Below are 18,309 nucleotides of genomic sequence, written 5' to 3' on the forward strand. Positions count from 1 at the left end.
GGTCCCAGGTGTCTGGGGCTTAGGCTCCTACTTTGAGTTCCTTCAAATCTTTCGTGGAAAGAATTCTTGACTGGGAGGCAGGGAGCCTGGTTTCAATACTCTTTGACCTTGAGCAAGTTGCTTCCTTCCTTGGCTTTACATTCCTCATCTGACAAATGGGCCAATGAATCCTTCTGCCCCCCTTCCTTCCTTCCTTCCTTCCTTCCTCCTTCCTTCCTTCCTTCCTTCCTTCCTTCCTTCCTTCCTTCCGGGAGGTTGTGAAGAATCGCTGGCTGTGAAAGCTTCTGGGCTTGTAAGTTCTGGTATGTGACAGGGGTCTGCACAAGGGACCGTGTCTAGGAGTGATCAAGAAGTCATCCTTTCAGTCCCTCAGTCTCTGAGTCTCACAAGGCCAGAGCAGGGGAAGTGGTCTAGTCTCATGGAATAAACCAGTCAGGAAATATCATGTCACCACACTGCAATACTGTTTAATTGAGTGGCCATCGTAATACCACCCTTGCTTGTCCCAGGGAGTCCCTACCACATAGCAGGGCTCCCTCCACCCTGCCAGAGCCTCAGATCCCCCCACATCCTGGTTGGGAGGGAAGATGGCTGGATAGAGAGATGGCTGGGTAGGTCCCCATCCCTGGGGAAATGGCTGCGGGTCCAAAACCACGTTCCCGCTCCGAGGCCATTCAAAGCCCCCTTCTTCATAGGAAGATCACGAGTTCCCAGGACTCCTTAGTGGCATACACTGGGCATTCAGGGCCCAGCTTCTGAGAGCTGGAAGCCCCCTGGAGCCAAGAGCAGGGTCTTCCAGGAAAGCAGAGAGAAGTCCCCGTTGGAGGCGGAATCTGGCTGCCCTCCTGCTGGAGAGAAGAAAAGAAGGTGAGGGGTCAGCAGGGCTGGGGGGCATTGAAGCAGCTGAGGGAGGGGGCAGAGGGGTACTCACTTTGTACAGACACACAGGCGCGCCTCTTCTCCCCTGCAACAGACAGCACGGTGAGGCCTCCACGTGGATAGAGCCTCACAACCCCAAGCTTCCGTTCCCACCAGACCCCGGCGTGGGAATCCAGGGAATCTCAATCCAGCTTTCCCTTCTCCTAAACACTGACTTCTGACTTTCTTTCCTCTTCCTGCCCCTGGGAAGTCTCCCCAGCCCGCTGATCCATCGCTGCTCCCGGCCTGGCCCCAGCCGCTCCTCCATCTGTCCCTGTCTCGGCACTTAGGGACAGCGTACATATGTCCCGTCCGTGCCATTAAGCCCGGGCCTCCTGAGATCTGAAGCAGCACCCCGTCACTTTCCTCTGCTTATCAACCTCCTTAACCAGGCTCTTTTGGTCAGTTAGATTGTACAGTGGATAGAACCTTGTAAGAACATTTATAGAATCACTTGAGAATGTTCATAGATCCAGAAAACACTTCTAAGACTCTAAGAACTGGCTGAACATGTCACAGAGAATAGAAATTCCAGCTGACTTTGAGCCCTCGACTTCCCCATTAACCAAGTGGGTGTCGCAAAGGGGCGTCCTGGCTTATTTCCCCCGCCCTGCCAGTCCTGCTCCCCTCATGCATGGCTCACCACCCAGATAGGCGCAGTTAAAGTGGCTGCAGGTCTGATTATAGCTCCAGAGAGTCACCAGGCTCCGGGCTCCATCCTGGGAGAACCTGGTGACCAAGAAGACTTCATGTGGGGGGATCAGCACCTCACGCTCCTCCGGGAAGACAGACAAGGCCTGGATAGGGGCCCCAAAGCAGGTCCTTAGAGAGAAGAAGGTGGCATTACCAAATCTGCGGGCCACCGCCTCATCCAGGGAGCTGGAAGCAAACTGGCCCAAGCGGACAGAGCCCCCCAGTCTCTTGGGTTCCAAGTGAAGGGTGCCCACGCCTCGGAACACCACCTCGCCAGGTCCCTTGCTGCAGCCCCCACTGCCCTGCAGCAGCTGCAGGGCTCGGGTGAGGTAGAAATGCAGGGCCTTGAAGGGGAAGTGCCTCATGTAGAACTCCCGGGAGCCGCCGCCTGTCCGCACCGCCTGGTTCAGCTCCCAGTACAAAGTGTTTGATGAGTTGGTATAGACCATGACGGCGATTCCGTGCTGGGCTTTGAAGCCAGGCGGCAAGGTGAGCCCCTGGCGCTTGTGCTCCCAGGCCTCCCGGGCTGCCTCCCAGGACTCCCGCAGCAGGGCATGGCGGGCCATCTCCTCCTTCAGCAGAGGGGCCGCCTTCTCTTCCATCTCCTCTGTGCAGCCCACATAAGCATCGTCGAAGGTGTCTGGAGCCAGTCCCAGGGGCAGGATGGGAACAGCCTGGGCCTATGGATGTAGGAAAGGGGAGACCTTCAGAGCACTGGACAGGGGCCCTGGTGGCAGATCAGTCCAGAAACACAGTATCTCGTTTCTATGACCAAATATCTTGTGTATGCAATTTGGCAAGAGCTCAAGGGCTTAAATAGCACAGCCACTGGAGTGAGACAGATATGGGTTCAAATCGTGACTTCCCCACCTACTAGCTGTGCGCTCTTGGGCAAGTCTCTTAACTTCTCTGAGCTTCAGGTTCTCCACATATAAACTGAGGATACTTCCAACCTCACAGGGATATTGTGAGGACAGCATACAGATCTTCACTTCTGTACAACGTGAAGGGGCCATTTTGTCATTAGAGAAGTTCCTACCCCTGGTAGGAAGTGGGGCTAGATGACTTCCAAGCGCTGTTCTGGCTCTAAGAGTCAGGATGCAGGTGATATACAAATACACAGCCAATGTCCAATGACCTGACCTGGTCCCCATCCTTAGATTCTCTTCCCCCTTCATGCCACACACCACGACACTGTCAGCTCTGAGACTCCTGAGTCCACTCCTGCTTTAGAAGCCCATATTCTGAAACATGCGGGGGTGGGGGGGTGTGGAGGAGGTCAAGCCCTGGTCTGGGAGGGGCTGCGGGAGGGCAGCACACAGGTAGCCCAAGCCGGTTTGCCGGGGCTGAGCCTGTGGTGGCAGACAGGACGTGGGGAGGACTGATGTGAAGGAAGGAGGATCCAAAGAGGACCAATGGGTGGAGGTGGTTCTAGGAGAGAGAATGGGAACTTGGGGCTCCCTGTGGCGATAGACGTTCCTGAGAAGAAGAGGATTAAGATGACCGAGATTCTAGAGAAGAGTCCCTGGGAGTGACTGGAGTCAGCCCCCCAGTCTACCTCTTCTGGGTCTGCCCCTGACCTGTTCCCTTTGTGGCAGGAGTAGGTTCTCCCAGTTACCTGCCAGAGGGCATGGAGGCCGAGGTAGCTCAGAGCCATCAGCAGAGCCGCCAGCATCCTTCCTGGGGGGCGACTCAGGAGGGCGAGGTCCAGATGAAGAGGGCACCACTGGCGATGGGATGGGAGACAGAGACCAGGGTCCTTTCCTCTGGGGTGTGAAGGGTCTCCGTCCAGGATCCGGCCCAAGTGGGTGTGGGCGGGGCCAAGGGCGGGCCTAAGGGAGTGGGCGGGGCTTTAGATTTTATTGTGTACCCCGCTCAACCCCAGGGCTCCCTCCCCAAATTCCCACTAGCCCCCATGCGCAGCGTCTTCTGCTCGGGGACCTTCTTGCGATGGTAAAGGTGGAGCCATAATTTGGCTCTGCCTGGAGAGGGGAGGGGGCGGAGAGCCAGGGACCCACCTGAAGTTGCAGGGGCGACAGCGGGAAGGAACACTGACTGCTCAGGCCGGCGGGGGGCTTAAGTCCCGGCGGGTGCTGCGCCGTCCCGGGAGTCTAACGGATCAACAAAGTCCCGCGGCTAACTATAGCCCCCGCGGCGGTAACCCGACACCTCTCTTCTGCAACAACGGACACGGGGTGGGGGAGCGGGAGTGGCGCGGAAAGGGGCCGAGGGGCGTACCACCCCTTCCCTAGACTGCGAGCTTTTTCTCCAGAATCCGCTTTGGCTCTGAGCGAGACCAGGGTTGGGGGAGGGACTTGTGAGACTTGGCCTCTCCCTCAGGTGGGCCCCGACCTGGCCGAGCCCCAGTTCTCAGACCACTAGACCCGGGAGACCCACGAGGGTCCCGCCCACCAAGAATTCTCTGCTGGTGCACTCGCTGATTTGCATGCAATTTGCATATGGCCCACGCATTGGGGCACGCGTGATCCAGCATCTGAGCGGCACCCACCCACTCCCTTCCCTTCAGTAGGGTTGGACCAGCTCTCTGTCTCACATCCTCAGGGGCCAGCCCCGCTCCCTCCACAGACCCTCTCTCTCTGGATCTCTTAGACCCAGGTGACCCCATGTTTATAAACACTAGCCTTTCCCCTCCCCTGCTGTGGGCCTGTCTATAAATAACCTGGCTCTGAGTTTTGGATGCTCAATCAGAGGTAACGGGAGAAGGGACCAGCTGAGAAATCAGTAAGCAGCTCTGGGGACAGCTTTCTGGCTGCCTGAGCCCTGGGGGTGGGAGGATTACTCCCAAAGTGGTCAGGGCAGTTGGGCATCCCAAATGTCAGAATTTAAGGGATGCTTCCTGCTGCTTGCTAGGACTGAGGTGGGCATAGAAGGTTAGACTCACCTCAGGGCCTCCATTCTGGTCTGGCTCATTCATTCAGCACCATCCCCACTGCCCCATTCCATCAAGCTGCTAGCCAAATACAGAATTTCCTTCTTCTAGAATCCTTTCTCCAAAAATCCTTCCCTATAGACCAAAAAAAAAAAAAAAAAAAAAAGACAAACTATGTGTCTGGGCTTGGAGAAGTGTGCGGAGGGAGTTGGAAAAGTGTCATCCCAAAAAACCAGAGCACTTGTTAGGCAAACACAGCTTCTAGACAAGTCCTCTTGTCCCCTTCCACTGAGATGGTCCATCCCAAAGCTCACCTAGATCAGAAAATCAGTTTCTCTATTGTTTACCATTACTGTGAAAAACCACATCTTGCCTGTTTATCCTGACTGCCTCTCATGCTGGAGGACTCTGAGCACGGGCAGTTGTTGGGACAGAAGATGCAGTCTGGGATAGTCAGGCCTGCTGAAACAAGTCCCTGGGACCAGATCCACTGGGATCAGGGTTTTGTCCTCTCCCCACATGGAAGTGCTTCTCCCATCCCCAAATGTGGAACTCCAAGAAAGTCCCCAAGAGATGGAGTCAACTTTCGTCATTGAGCAGGGGCCCTGAGTGAGGCAGAAAGTCCTCCAAGATCACAGAGCAAATCAGCGCCAGCCGGACCCAGCCTCCTGAATCTGGGAATTTCTCCTTGCATGTTAGGTGAGTTTCCATGCTCACATAAAAGGAACACAAAGTAAAAAGATACTGAGGACAGGAGTGCTGCACACAGGACCAAACCCACAGTTGTTCCAGACTGGACCCTTGATGCTTCAGCCCACATTCTCTCCGGCTTCAGAGGTTCCTTCCTTTATGGGAGGTGCACTGGCCCAGGGCAGAAAGGGCACAGGCTAGTGTTCTCAAGTCTTCAACATCCAGAAATAGATGGGGGAGTGTCACATTTCTGAGCAGCTGTGTGGGTACAAGGGGTGGGGGGACTGATAGTATAAAGGAGAAACCTGCCTTTCCCCTCCCCCTGTGGCCATCACTGGAGACTGACACCAGCTTTCCTGGAGAAGGCCTAGGTAAGGGGCACAACACCCTCCTCCTGGGTACAGGGCAGGGAAAGAACTTTTTTAAAGGGGAAATTTGGGGTATTGATGGTGGAGTTCTAGGAGTCATTAGGAACAATTTCAGGGCACCTTTTATTTTAGTCTGTTCAGGCTGCCATGAAATACCACAGACTGGAAAACCTATAAACAGCAGACATTTATTTCTCATAGTTCTGGAGGGTGAAAGTCTGAAATCAGGGTGCCAGCATGGTTGGGTGAAGGCCCTCTTTTTGGCTTATAAGTGACACCTTCTCACTATGTCCTCACGTGGTGGAAGGGGCTAGGGAGCTCTGTGGGGTCTCCTTTATGAGAACAGTAATCCCAGAGCCCTTATGAACTAATTATGTCCTAAAGGCCCCACCTTCTAAAGCCATCACAGCAGGCATAGGATTTCAACATATGAACTTTGGAGAGACACAAACATTCAGACCATAGCACCTTTGATGGAGAGGTTTAGGATACCTGGAGGGTTTGGGGACATTGGGAAATTGGGGGGTTCCTGGGGAAGGAATTTGGAGTCACATCCCCAGAAGGGAATGTTCAGTGAGGATCTGGATGAGGAGAAACTGACAAGTGCCTTGAGCAGGATGAGAAGAAAAACAGAAGGGCAGGTAAAATATAAGGGGCTGCCCAGTGCCTCCATTTCCTCGCCTCCCATAACCACCCCATTGCTCTGGCCCCACCCCATTCCCCCCAACACTGCCCACCGAAGTCATCAATTTACCTGCTCTGCAGGGGTCTACAGTGTTAGCTGCACCCAGGAAGCCTCTCAGACTCCCAGCAAACATTCCAGGAGGCCTCATCTGTGCCTGGCTTGGGCTGAGCTCTGGGGACACAGCATGGGTCATACTTCGTCCCTGCCCTCAAGGAACTCACAGGCCAGGAGGGAAGACAGACACATAAGGGCAACACAGTATGATTAGGACAGTGACAGAGGAAAGCACAGGGTGACTGCAGAGCATAGAGAAATCAGAGGGCTCCCTGAAAAAGGTCACCCCTAAGCTAAGTTGAAAAGTGGACAGCAGGAGAAGGGCATCCCCAGCAGACGGCAACGTGTCCAGCACCACAGGGGGCAAGCAGTGGAGCCTCACCTGTTCTCTAAGAGCTTTGTCCTGTTCTGTAGAAGCCGGGGTGGGGGGGCACAAGGCTGAAGAGGTCATGGAGGGCTAGGTCACAGAGCACCTCAAGTGCCAGCATGAGGAGGGCTCTGTCCTGAGGGCATGGAGGGAAGTTGTGTTTTGCTACTTTTTTTTTTTTCCTGTCTAGATGTGTTCTCATCTCTTCCCTCATGATTTTCATCTCTGCATTTTTACTCTGTATGTTGAGATATTTCTTCCAGTTGGGTTTGGCACAGAGCATTTTTAAGCAGGTGAGCACCCTGACCAGCTGTTCTTTAGCTCGCCCTGCTCCGTGGAGGGTGGATCCACAGGGGTGACAGTGGAGATCGGGGCAGGCAGGGCAGATTAAATTATTTGCACGGGCACCACAAGTGGTCCTAAAGGACACTATTGTCACAGTAACAGCAGGCACGGGTACGAGTGAGAGAGGACACGGAGAGAAAGAAGATGGGGGCTTGGACTCTGAGATTCATTCATACTTTCTTCTTGTCACTACAAGCATGCATTACTTTGTAATGAAAGAAACAAAGCAGCAGCAGCACTGATTTAGAAACTACTGGAGCTCCGCCTTCTTGGAGCCTCACTCCCCACCCCGTCCTCTCCCCACCTCCTGGACCCTGTCCCTCAGCCCCTGAGGGTCTACACCTGTGCCTGTCCTGGAAGCAGTGAAGGGCTTAGGGGAGGAGGGCCCAGTTTGCAGCAGGACTGTGGGAGAGGAGGACGGCTGGATCCTGTCCCTGGAGTACTGCCATGGCCCCAGCAGCCAGCCAGTCCTGGACCTGTTCCAGCCTCACATCCCCCACGGGGTGAAGCCCAGACCTCTCACCGTGGCAGTCAAGACCTTTCACGACTGCCCATCTTTCCAGTGCTCAGACACCGCAGGATCTGCCATGCAGGACAAAATATCTTTCACTTTTTACTCCAACACCTTTGCTCTTCTCCTTTCTGCTGCCCTAGATCCCCTTCCCACCCCAAATCCCACTCCCATCCCAGTCTCCACTGACTGAAGCCTTATTCTTCTATTCTTCCTGCAAGACCCTGTTCAGATAACACCTCCTCCAGGAAGTCTCCCATGTTCTTTCCAGCAAGAAGGGTCCTCTCTTTCTCTTCTGAGCCTTCATTTCTTTTTGTTTTTTGGTTGCTTTTTTTTTAAAGATTATTTATTTATTTGACAGAGTGAGGGGCAGAAGGAGAAGCAGACTCCCTGCTGAGCAGGGAGCCTGATGTGGGGCTCACTCCCAGGACCCAGCTGAAGGCAGACGCTTAACCGACGGAGCCCCCCAGGTGCCCTGAGCCTTCACTTTGATGTCGTGACTCTGTGCCAAGCACTGGGAGTGACACAGACTAGGTGTCTGTTAATGTTTATTAAACTGTAGATTAATGTTCTCATTTTCTAGATGAAGAAACTGAGACCCAAAGAGAGACAGTAACTTGTCCAGGCCTATGTCCAACATGCAGACTCCTGCCATGATGTCTCTGCTGCTTGTGTGCCTGGGCCTCATGGAAGCTCGTCAGGTACGGTCATCCTGCACTGTGCCCACGCCAGCAGGGAGCTGCACCACTAGCTTCCTCTGAGCCCCGGGAGGAGCAGCCGTGGGAGGAGAGACACTGAGGTTTCCAGTGGTGCTCGCCCGGCCTGAGGGGACAGCCCCAGACCCCGGTCTCTGAGAGTGTGCAGCTAGTTGTTCCAACCCCCTTCCCGTGCAGATGTGTCTGGGGCCTTCAGTGTCCTTCTCCTCTAAGTGGAGAAATTGGATGATAGGCTCCCATTGTCCTGAGGCTCACCCTCTCAGTCCTTACTGCTCCCTCTCCACCAGGCCCAGAGCCACCCCCTCACTCGACGAGAGCTCTTCTCTCAAGAAGTGCCCCTGGACATGGCCCCAGCCTCCTTTGATGACCAGTATGACGGCTGTGCAGCAGCCATGACAGCCGCCCTTCCAGATCTCAACCAAACCGAGTTCCAGGCCAACAAAGTGTATGCTGACGGCTGGGCACTGGCAAGCAGCCAATGGCGGGAACGCCAGGCCTGGGGGCCAGAGTGGGGCCCCAGGCCTACTCAGCTGCCCCCGCCACCCCCTGGCTTCCGCGATGAGCATGGGGTGGCCCTCCTGGCCTACACCGCCAACAACCCCCTGCACAAGCAGTTCAACGCTGCCGTGCGCGAGGCAGGCCGCTCCAGAGCCTACTACCTCCACCACTTCTCCTTCAAGACACTCCATTTCCTGCTGACCGAGGCCCTACAGCTGCTGGGCAGGGGCCAGCGTTCGCCCCAGTGCCGCCAGGTGTTCCGAGGGGTGCACGGCCTGCGCTTCCGGCCGGCGGGGCCCGGGGCCACCGTAAGGCTGGGGGGGTTTGCTTCCGCGTCCCTGCAGAATGTTGCAGCCCAGCAGTTTGGGGAGGACACCTTCTTTGGCATCTGGACTTGCCTTGGGGCACCTATCAAGGGCTACTCCTTCTTCCCCGGGGAGGAGGAGGTGCTGATCCCCCCCTTCGAGACCTTCCAGGTGATCAATGCCAGCAGACCGGCGCAGGGCCCCGCCCGCGTCTACCTCCGGGCCCTGGGCAAGCGCAGCACGTACAACTGCGAGTACATTAAAGGTAGGCAGGGCTCACGCCGGGCGGCACCTGTGCACAGGACGGGCTCCCCCTTGGTCTCAGGGGACACGTACAAATACCACAATCAAATGAACAGTGAGGGGGACCCTGTACCTCTGTCCCCCCACCCTGTGCACCTAAGGGGAAACAGCCTTCTGAGGGAGTATGCCACTTGTCCTTGGAGGTACCTAAGCCGGAGCTGGCCACTTGCCTGCTGGGAGGCTGAAGAGGGTTTCCTGACCGAGCCAGGTGCCCATTGAGGGCCAAACAGAACTGGTCAGGCTTTTCTTCCAGCTGGAAGCTGGAAGGCAATTAAGTTCTGGCGACAACACTGACACCCAGACCATTGTTGCCAGGTATGAGTAAGAGCCCCAAATTCAGTTTCCAAGAAGAGCACGTGTATTCAGCTGAATGGAAACCCTGTGCTGTCGTGTGGACTGGGTGGGGGTGCAGATGGGGTGCTGAGATAGCAGTTGGGTGCTGTGCCCCAAAGTCCCAGCCCAGGCTGTCAAAGGTCGTGGATCCTCTTCCTGTCTGTCCCCCAGGACCGGCCAGAGGTGGAATCATGAGGACAGGCCCAGGTTCTTAAGCTCTGAAGGGGCTGTGGGCTGCTGGTCCTGGCTGAGTGATGCCCAGGGCCTTGGGAGGCCCACTTCGCATAATTAGAGGCAGGTTGTTGGCTAACCTGTGGACCACATTTACAATGGGAGAAGGTCCAGTGTGGCTTCCGTTCCCACCTTGAACAGCATCATGGGGGTGCATGAGTCAACAGAAGGTGAGGAAGACACACAAAGTACACGAACCAGTGCCTCCTCGGCTGCGACAAGACAAGGGAGAGGTGGTTACACAGGGAGGCAAAGTTACAGGCAAGGAAGCGGGAGGAGCCCCCAGAAGAGACCCTGGCTTTGAGGGCTGGTTCCCTTCTAGCTCTGCGGCTCATGGGTCAAGTCAAACGCAGGCAAGGGAGGTCTCACCAGAAGGAAGCAGAGTTAGGGGAAAATGTCCCAGCTTCTGCAGGAACAAGCTGGGGATGGACCACAGGGTTCTGGGTTCCTTCCTGTCCTGGGAGCTACTGAGACTTTGATTCTTTACTGTTTCTTCCCTACAGACAAGCAGTGCAAGTCTAGGCCCTGCCGTCTGGGTAACTCAGGTAAGAGCTGCAAGCTTCCACGGGGCTCGGCTCAAGGATGAGCGGGCTGCCCTGGGGTTGGCCTCTTCTCCAAGATGCATATCCCTCGTGAAAGGAAAACAACCCCCTATTGATCACCACCCCTGTGGGGGTGGATAGCCTCTCTTAAGAGGACATACATGTGTGTACGGGGCAGTGGTCATGCAAGCTGACACACGTGCACCCCAGTCTGGGGATGCCCCCTCCCTCACAGGAGGCCACTGATTGGGCCTCAGAGAGATCCCAGCTGCACTGAGGGGATGGAGGGAAGGGCCACTCCCACAGTCCTCCCTGGGCCTTCTCCTTCAGCTGCAGAACCCACGGTCTCTATTACTGCCCTCAGGGCTCCCTTAGACCACCTTTCAAGGTCAAGGTCAGGCCCTGGGTGCTGGAGACCTGGGCTCTCATCCTAACTCTGTGACCAATCAATCCCTCTCTGGGCCTCAGTTTCCCTACCCGTATAATGAGCGTATTCGACGGTGATCCCCAGGTCCCTTCTGTGACTCTTTTCTTCCCTTGAATACCTGCTGTACCCAGGCCTGCCTGGGCCTCATTTCTCCAGGTGGGAAGGAGCTTTTCCAGGGTAACCGACTGGAATAGGCCATTCCCAGGAATGAAACTGCAGCCACTACTCTCCCTTGGGTCCCTCCTCCCTCCCCCAGGGCTCTGTGAACAGTGGGCGGGAAGAAGCCCCAGCCTGCATTTCGTTCCCACCATTCTTCATGACACAGTACCACTCAGAGTTCCAGGCATCCTCAGCACAACCCAGTGGTGTAGGCACTGTCATCGCCCGTGTTCTACAGATGAGAGAAATAAGGCGCAGAGAGGGGAAGCGACCAGCCCTACACACACAGCTAGTAAGGGGTGGGGTCCAGACAACCAAACTCAACCACCACACTACCTGGCCCCCACTTCTCCCCAGACACCATCTCATTTTATCCTTACCATACAAGAAACTATTGGAAGGGGGGAGAACAGGGAGTATGACCCTCATTATATAATAAAGGGAGACCCAGAGACAGAAGGGACCTGCCCAAGGGGACAGAATGAGTCAGGAGCAGAGCCAGGGTCATAATCCAGATCTCCGGGCTCCAACCCGTGTGAGTGTGGGTAATGTCATCTCAAGCACTGGACCACGTTAGGATCCCCCCCCGCCCCGCGCCCCAGGTCCACCAGTAATCAGGGGTTGGGCAGAAGGGCAATGATGAGCGTCAGTAGGGCCCATTCACATGGCTTCCCCTTGTTCATCCCACCCTGCCATGGCTCATTTGTGTCAGTAGGAGGCAAGGGCATAGACCCTCCTAGTGACCTCTGGAAGGGGACCTAGGGCTCTTTCACCTGCCTGCCGTCCTCCCTGAATTCTCGCTCTTCATCTCTGGCTCCCATCGCACCTTGTGGGTGTTTCCAGCCCATTCTGCTCATTCCTCTTTGTCGTGCTTGTGTACCTCATTCTACCCCGAAACCTCTCTCTCTGCCTCTGTTTTTCCTGCAGCCATGGGTCAAGGCTCTGCTTCTGCAGTCTGGTCCCTCCTACTCCCGCTCTGGGTCCTTGTCGGGGGAACCTTTCCACGACCCATCCAACACTGAACGACAGCCCACCTGCCCAACATGCTGCCTCAACCCGACATGGGGATGGCGGCCTCGTGTGTGCTCTAAGAGCAGCCAGGAGCCATGGTGACTCCTTCTGCAGGGAACTCTGGGACTTTCTCTGGCAGCTGCCAGGTTTGCTGATGGAGAATTAAGGGAGTCTCGGGACTGAGCCTTACCCAAGGCTCTAAGAGTGAGACACTAAATAGGGGTGGGGGTCTCTAGGGCAGGCAACAACTCACTTGGACTGAAGATTAAACTAGTTTGCGGGGGGGACTGGGGAGGAAAGCACTGGGCCACGGTATTTGCTGTTATTCAAATGCCTCACATGTGCACCTGGAAAGCTCTTCCAGGTGCCTTCTCTGACCTCTCCCACCTGGCTGGGTTAGGGGCCCTGCCTCTTTGTTCCCACAGGTCCCTGGGTGCTTCCCTACACCACGTGTCAGTGTTTGTCTCCCATGTCAGACTGTGAACTTCCTGAGGGCAGGGACGGGGTCTAAAGCACAGAGGTGGTCCCGGACAACGTGTGAAAGTCAGAAAGGAACAAACACCTGTGAATGGCTCATCTCTGCACTGCCCCACCTTGGACACTTTCAAGCTCTCTGAATGTCAGCGTGTGGGAATGATGTGGACTGGCTCCGGCTCCAGAGGGTAGAGAGCAGGAGAGACAGCAGAGACAGCATTAGGGCCTCTGCCAGGGTCTCAACTGAGTGCTCAGGTGAATTCTTGTCAGCAAAGACATAATTTCTGCCCTGATCTATGCGTCCTAAGGCTCCTGTCTCTAGAGAGACAAACCTGGCTCTGCCACAACTTCCACTACCACAGGCCCCAGGGGTAAAACAGGACATTAAAGAGGTGCTAAGCACACGCTTTCTTTATTATGAGTTCGGGCTTTGGAGCCAAATCCACGTGCGGCCTCCTGCTCCGGAAAAGAGAGAATGAATCCTGAATCCCCTTCCCTGAGTCCCTAGGCAGCAACAGGCAAGATCAAGTCCCTAACACAACAGCCACCAAGGAAGGAAGAAAAGACAAGGAAACATGGTTGTTCTGTTTCTCATATAACCTGCACTCTCGCCACAAAAAGCTCTAACACACAGCGTCAAAAGTCAATTCGGTCCCTCCAGGACGGTTTTGATCTCGGCCCTTCTTAGAGTTCCTCTTCCGTAGGAATTAGAGGAGTGGCGAGCTCTGAATTTCCCTTAAAGTTTAGGGTATATAGACGACTGATCCCTGCGGTTTGTGAAGTCAGACGTGCTGATTCTGGAGAGAGGGTGTCCCAGGCTCTCAGGCACAGCGGGAGAGACTGGGTTGCCTACCAGAGAGTCAACAACCACCTGGCCTTTCCATCCCTGTCTGGAAGGGCTGTGGCTGCACCAGACCCCGGGGACTCACAGGGCCTGCACCAGCACCAGGAGGCTCATGACCAAGGCCATGGAGAAGAAGATGCCCAGGAAGAAGCGATCCATCACACGGGCCAGCCGCTTCCAGTCCTCATGGCGGCGCTGGGCAGCCCGGTGGCTGTGGAAGGTGTGAGCGATGGTAGCTACGTGGTGCAGTAGGGCTTCCTGACGGCACAGACACCGTGGTTCATGGCAAGCAACTGGTGGAGGGCGAGCCCCTCCGTCAGGAGGCTGGGGACTGGGGGGTGACTCAGGTGGTCTAGACCGCCCACAGGGTTCCCCTCGTTCCCGCACACACAAGCCCCGTGCCAGGCGTCCCAGCAGGAGGGCCCGAGCCCAGGCTGGCACTGGTCGGGCACTAGGACCACAGTAGTGCAGGCTCATGATAAGGATGGTGAGCGCTGTGGAGAACGTGACCATGGTCATGGTGGCCATGTAGTACTTCCCTGCAAGAGAGAGAGTGAGGGGGAGCCTAAAACAAAAACTCAGGGGGCCTGAGCTTGCCCGCTGTCTCAACACAAACAGGCAGCAGCTCACCCACCGTGAGGCTCTCAGGACCCTCCAATCCCAACGGATGGAGCCAGGAAGGAAGGAAGGGCCAAGATCTCCTCATCCCCTGTTCTTACAAGTGGGTTCGCAGAAGCCTTCTGCTCCCTAATCGTTCTCCTCACCGCTGGACGCCGCACTGCCCCGCAATCCATGGAAGTCAGACTCTCAAATGGTACAAGCACCATCTGGAGCAAGTTACTGATCCTTCGGGCACAAGCGGGATAACAGAACCTACCTCCTAAGTTTGTGGTGACGCCTCTCTGAGTTAATTCAAAAAATGGCAAGGGCTTAGGAGAGCGCCTGGCACACAGCCAGACTCAAGGCGTTTTGCCTGTTATGACAGGTGAGGGGTGGGGTGTCCTTCCTGGAGGGGCCTACTCCTCTCCCCTCAATCTCTGATGGAGGCATGCGCGCCCCCCGCCCGCACGGAATTGGGCTGCTCTGCGGCGCCCGTCCCTGTCCCGCTCCCGGCCCCGCCCCGGTGCAGGCCCGCGAGCCTCTGCCGGCGGGGGAGGGGGACAGTCTCTCCCCGCCCGCCCCCCGCCCCACCGCGCCCTCGCGGCTCACCGATGAGGGGCACGCTCTCGGCCGGCGGCATGCTCTCGGCCAGGAGCAGCTGAAAGACGGTGAGCGCCAGCAGCACGGTGACGCCGAGCGACACCTTCTCGCCCGAGTCGGCGGGCAGGTGGAAGGCGAGCGGCGCGAGCAGCGAGATGAGCACGCAGGGCAGCAGCAGGTTGCACACGTAGGCGGCGGCGCGGCGGCGCAGCAGCAGCGTGAACGTCACGTCGGGGTAGGGCTCGGAGCAGCAGCCGTAGGTGAGCACGCGCCGCCGCGCCGGCATGCCCAGGACGCGCCACTCCACGTTCTCCACGAAGTCGGCCAGGCTGGCGGCGGCGCCGTGCGGCCGCACGTCCAGCTGGTGCCCGCCGTGCGTCCACGAGCCGAACGTCAGGCCGCAGCGCTGCGCGTCGAACGGGAAGGCCGACACGTCCACGCGGCACGAGCTGCGCGTGATGGCCGGCGCGTCCCAGCGCACGGCGCCGTCGTGCCGCAGAACCACGTTGGTGCTGGCGGAGGCCGGCGGCTGTGCGTCCGCCCTGCGGGGGCAGGTGGTTGGGGGGGGGTGCGCCCTGAGGCGGCTGCGCGCGCGGAGGCCGGGGCATATCCCTGCCGCTGCGCTCTGACCAGCGGGGCCCTGGGACTACCAGGGGTCGCGCAGAGGGTGGAGGGGGTGGCCCAGAGGGATCTGTGAGCCTTTGGAGGCTTAGAAGGGGTGGCACCTAAGGGCCCAAAGGAGACACGGATCTAGGCCAGGGTGAGAACACATCTGTAAAAGTTGGCACCCGGCTGCGTAGTGTCATCCGCGAATCTCCTAGAGGGCCCCCGGGGAAAATATGCAGAGTCGTATGTTGTCTGGGAAACAACTGCTAAACCAGTTGAGGCATAAAGGAACGCTCCAGAGGGTTAGGCCCTGGAGGAAGTCCCTAGGCAGGCCCTCAGGGAGTCCTGAGACACTTGGAGCCCGCCTGCAAGGGTGGAGTATGCCATCAGGAGGCACTTGTGCCCCAGAACCCCCTCTGTGAGAGATCCAGAAGTAGCCCTGGACCACACAGTGGGTTCTCAGGAGACATTCAGCATGGGTTGGCTTGGGACAGACTAAAGTGGGGGTGTTATGGAGGGGCTGTGAGCTCCTGGCAGCTTAGGAGGGTCCTGGGGGAAAAGCTTCCGGGGCCGTGGGGCAACCAGGTTAGGTTGGGGGGATGCGGAATCAGTGCATACCTAGAGCCAAGGGCAACTGTAGGGAGGGGGGAGGCGAGGGGAGGGGCCCAGGCAGGCAGTACTTGTTGTAGAGCACGATGTCTGGTCGCCACACTAGACTGCTGGGGATGCGGATAGCATCCAGGCCACCATAGGCATCGGGGGTCCCATCGCAGGTAGGCGTCTGTCCACTCTTGTCTGATCCACAGGTACAGGGTCAGCACCTGGTTCCGCTCATCCTAGTGGGGGGCAGGGAGTGGGCACAGACGTGGACACATGTATATGCACACCCTTCCCTGGGTATACACGCTCACCTACAGAGCTCTGGACACAACCACAAACCCGGCTGGCTCACAGTCCAGTTCCTAGCCAGGCCCGACCTTGCTATGTGACCTTGACAGTCTCTTTTCCTCTTTAGGCCTCAGTTTCCTTAGTAGTTACATGGGTGATAATCCCTGCTAGGCAGGAATGCAAGTGTGCAAAGTGCTGGGCACACTGTGGGCACCCGGCAGTTAGTATTCAACAGTTAGTATCTTTTATTATTGTTAATACTAACATTTATAGAAAAGAATTGTTTGGAGAATAATCCCAGTCTCTCACTACCCCCCACTCCCACCCCATGATTTGACACTATCACCACAACACACCATGTCAATGATCTGGGACAATGTCACCTCCAGGGTCACGTTCAGAGCCTGGTCTGTATCTGCCACAGGTCTCAGGGCACTTGTATAGTTGGCGAAGAGGTCACGGAACAGCTTGTGAGCCAGCCTGCCCTCGGCTCCCAAGCACTCTGGGGGACCAGGAAGAAGGGTGTCCATCTGAGGCCCTTGTCCAGGGGCCTCTGCTCACACCCTCCACCCCCACAAGGCTGGGGCCCTGTCACCTGCTCTGCTACCTCACAGCCATCTGACTGGCCCTCCTGATATCCACTCTGTCCATCTAGCTGTGGCTCCCGTTCTTTCCAGGAGTGCCTCCGCCGAAGTGAGGCCAAGGCGTGAATTGGTTCTGTCTTCTGGAGCAAGGCCGACAGGTTTCTTCCCCACCCTTTGCCTTCCTAAGGACCTGGGTTCTGCCTGCCCTACTGCAAATGCCAGAGGGGCCCAAATAGGCGACAGGAGTCCCGCCTCTCACCCAGGTGTTGTGAACCCCATTGCCACCAGCCCCTGCCGTCTCTCAAACCGATTTCCACTTATCCAGCTGCACTTCTGTGGATTTCTTCAAAGCTTCTGATGCTATGGGCCATTCTATCCTGAAAACACTCTCTTCCCTAGGCTTCAGTGACACACCACATTGTCTTCAGCCCCTGACCCAAGTATTGTTCCCCAGAATCCTGTCATTGTCCTTTTTTTTTTTTTTTAAGCCCTCATTTTTCTCCTAAGCTCCAGACCCATAAATACAACAGTTCACTTCTGAATGTCCTACTGGCACCTTAAACTCTGTGGGTCCAAAATAGGAACTCATTTCCTCCCCCCATGCTCTGTAACCTGTTCCTTGTTCTGCGTTCCCCATCTCAGCCAACAGTACCCATCCCTTCGTGCTCTCAGCCAGAAATCTGGGAATTATCCTTCCTTTCTGCCCCCCTCTGCCTGCAACCCACCCAGTACCCAGGTCCTGCCAGCCAGGCTGCTGGGCATCCTTTGAATGTCTAGTTGCCCCTGCAACTTGAGTGGACCCAGCAGTAGCCTCCTCACGGCTCCTACATTTCTGAGATCAGGCTTTTAAACACTCAATTCTGACCAGGCCAGTAGCTGCTTAAAACATTGCCTGCTGGATCAAGTCCAAACTCAGTCTGCCATTCAGTGCCCTTCATGATCTGCGCCACCCCCACCCCCTGGCTTTTCCATCACTGCTCCCACCCCAGCCAGGCAGGTCTCCTGCACCCTCTTCAGCACCTCTGTCCTCCACGCTACCCAGATAGAGCGCTTGTTCCCAGCACAGGAGTAAAGAGAAATCGGATGTGCAGGGAGATTTGGGGAGGAAGAGAACAGTAGCAGGGCCCAGAGAGGCAGGGCTGGTTTACTGCACGTCACACCTGGAAGCAGTGAGAACAGAAACAGAAGGCCCAGGCTGGAGACAGAGAAGCCGAGGCTGGGGTGGTGGCTCCTGGGCCCCATGGCCCTGCCACAGCAAGAAGTAGGGCAGGTCTCTGGGTGTGACCCTCGTGGCCTGACTGAGGGCAGCATCAGGCTTTGCTGGCAAAGATGGTGTGGACGATACCTGGAAGTCAGAAGTAAGACTGAGATCTTTGCTGGGGAGCTCTGCGGCCCTTCCAGTTCTCTGACCCTCCTATTTGTACCTGCCTTTGGGTTTTAGTACTTGATCTTGGCATCTGCTCATTCTCCTCCACTGGTCCTTGCCTCTTCTGGCCTCTGCCCCTGCCATTGTCTCTACTTCCCCACACCCCCTTACCTCTCACTCAGCCTCGCTGTCTCCATTTCCTTCTGTCTTTTCCTCTGGGACTCTTTCTTGCTCTCTGCCTCTTTGACTTTGGTCTTCCTCCTTCCACTCTCTCTTTCTTTTTTTTCCCCTCTTCCTCTCT

The 18,309-nt window shown here is 56.5% G+C and overlaps 3 protein-coding genes across 7 annotated transcripts; 1 reads left to right on the top strand and 2 right to left on the bottom strand.

The window, feature by feature from the left end:
• Positions 1 to 442: 442 nt before the first annotated feature.
• ART5 (ADP-ribosyltransferase 5) lies at positions 443 to 14,660 on the bottom strand. Of its 3 annotated transcripts, none has more exons than XM_057317017.1 (6): positions 14,574 to 14,660; positions 4,514 to 4,636; positions 3,230 to 3,443; positions 1,562 to 2,291; positions 932 to 964; positions 443 to 845 (listed from the first exon to the last, which is right to left on the bottom strand). In XM_057317017.1, exons 2-6 carry the CDS (start codon positions 4,540 to 4,542, stop codon positions 742 to 744), a joined length of 1,110 nt encoding a protein of 369 aa, XP_057173000.1. In that variant the 5' UTR covers positions 4,543 to 4,636; positions 14,574 to 14,660; the 3' UTR covers positions 443 to 741. The 3 variants fall into 3 exon arrangements, with proteins under 3 accessions (XP_057173000.1, XP_057172999.1, XP_044246840.1); XM_057317016.1 differs by having other exon boundaries at positions 443 to 848; XM_044390905.3 differs by lacking the exons at positions 4,514 to 4,636; positions 14,574 to 14,660 and adding an exon at positions 3,630 to 3,909 and having other exon boundaries at positions 443 to 848.
• Positions 5,472 to 12,924, top strand: ART1 (ADP-ribosyltransferase 1). 3 transcript variants are annotated; one of them, XM_044390906.3, is made up of 6 exons: positions 5,518 to 5,562; positions 6,856 to 6,958; positions 8,105 to 8,222; positions 8,525 to 9,305; positions 10,411 to 10,452; positions 11,963 to 12,924. In XM_044390906.3, the coding sequence occupies exons 3-6, from the start codon at positions 8,151 to 8,153 to the stop codon at positions 12,055 to 12,057; spliced, it is 990 nt and encodes a 329-aa protein (XP_044246841.1). In that variant the 5' UTR covers positions 5,518 to 5,562; positions 6,856 to 6,958; positions 8,105 to 8,150; the 3' UTR covers positions 12,058 to 12,924. The 3 variants fall into 3 exon arrangements, with proteins under 3 accessions (XP_026374188.1, XP_057173001.1, XP_044246841.1); XM_026518403.4 differs by lacking the exon at positions 6,856 to 6,958 and having other exon boundaries at positions 5,472 to 5,562; XM_057317018.1 differs by lacking the exon at positions 6,856 to 6,958 and having other exon boundaries at positions 5,517 to 5,562; positions 8,525 to 12,924.
• Positions 13,446 to 17,298, bottom strand: CHRNA10 (cholinergic receptor nicotinic alpha 10 subunit). The gene is given in 6 exon segments (XM_026518402.4): positions 13,446 to 13,903; positions 14,574 to 15,106; positions 15,851 to 15,930; positions 15,932 to 16,006; positions 16,415 to 16,560; positions 17,295 to 17,298. Coding segments are annotated over 6 exon segments (1,296 nt in total).
• Between the last annotated feature and the right edge of the window lie 1,011 nt (positions 17,299 to 18,309).

Source organism: Ursus arctos, unplaced genomic scaffold (assembly GCF_023065955.2).
Source record: "Ursus arctos isolate Adak ecotype North America unplaced genomic scaffold, UrsArc2.0 scaffold_22, whole genome shotgun sequence".
In the NCBI taxonomy this organism is placed as follows: domain Eukaryota; kingdom Metazoa; phylum Chordata; class Mammalia; order Carnivora; family Ursidae; genus Ursus; species Ursus arctos.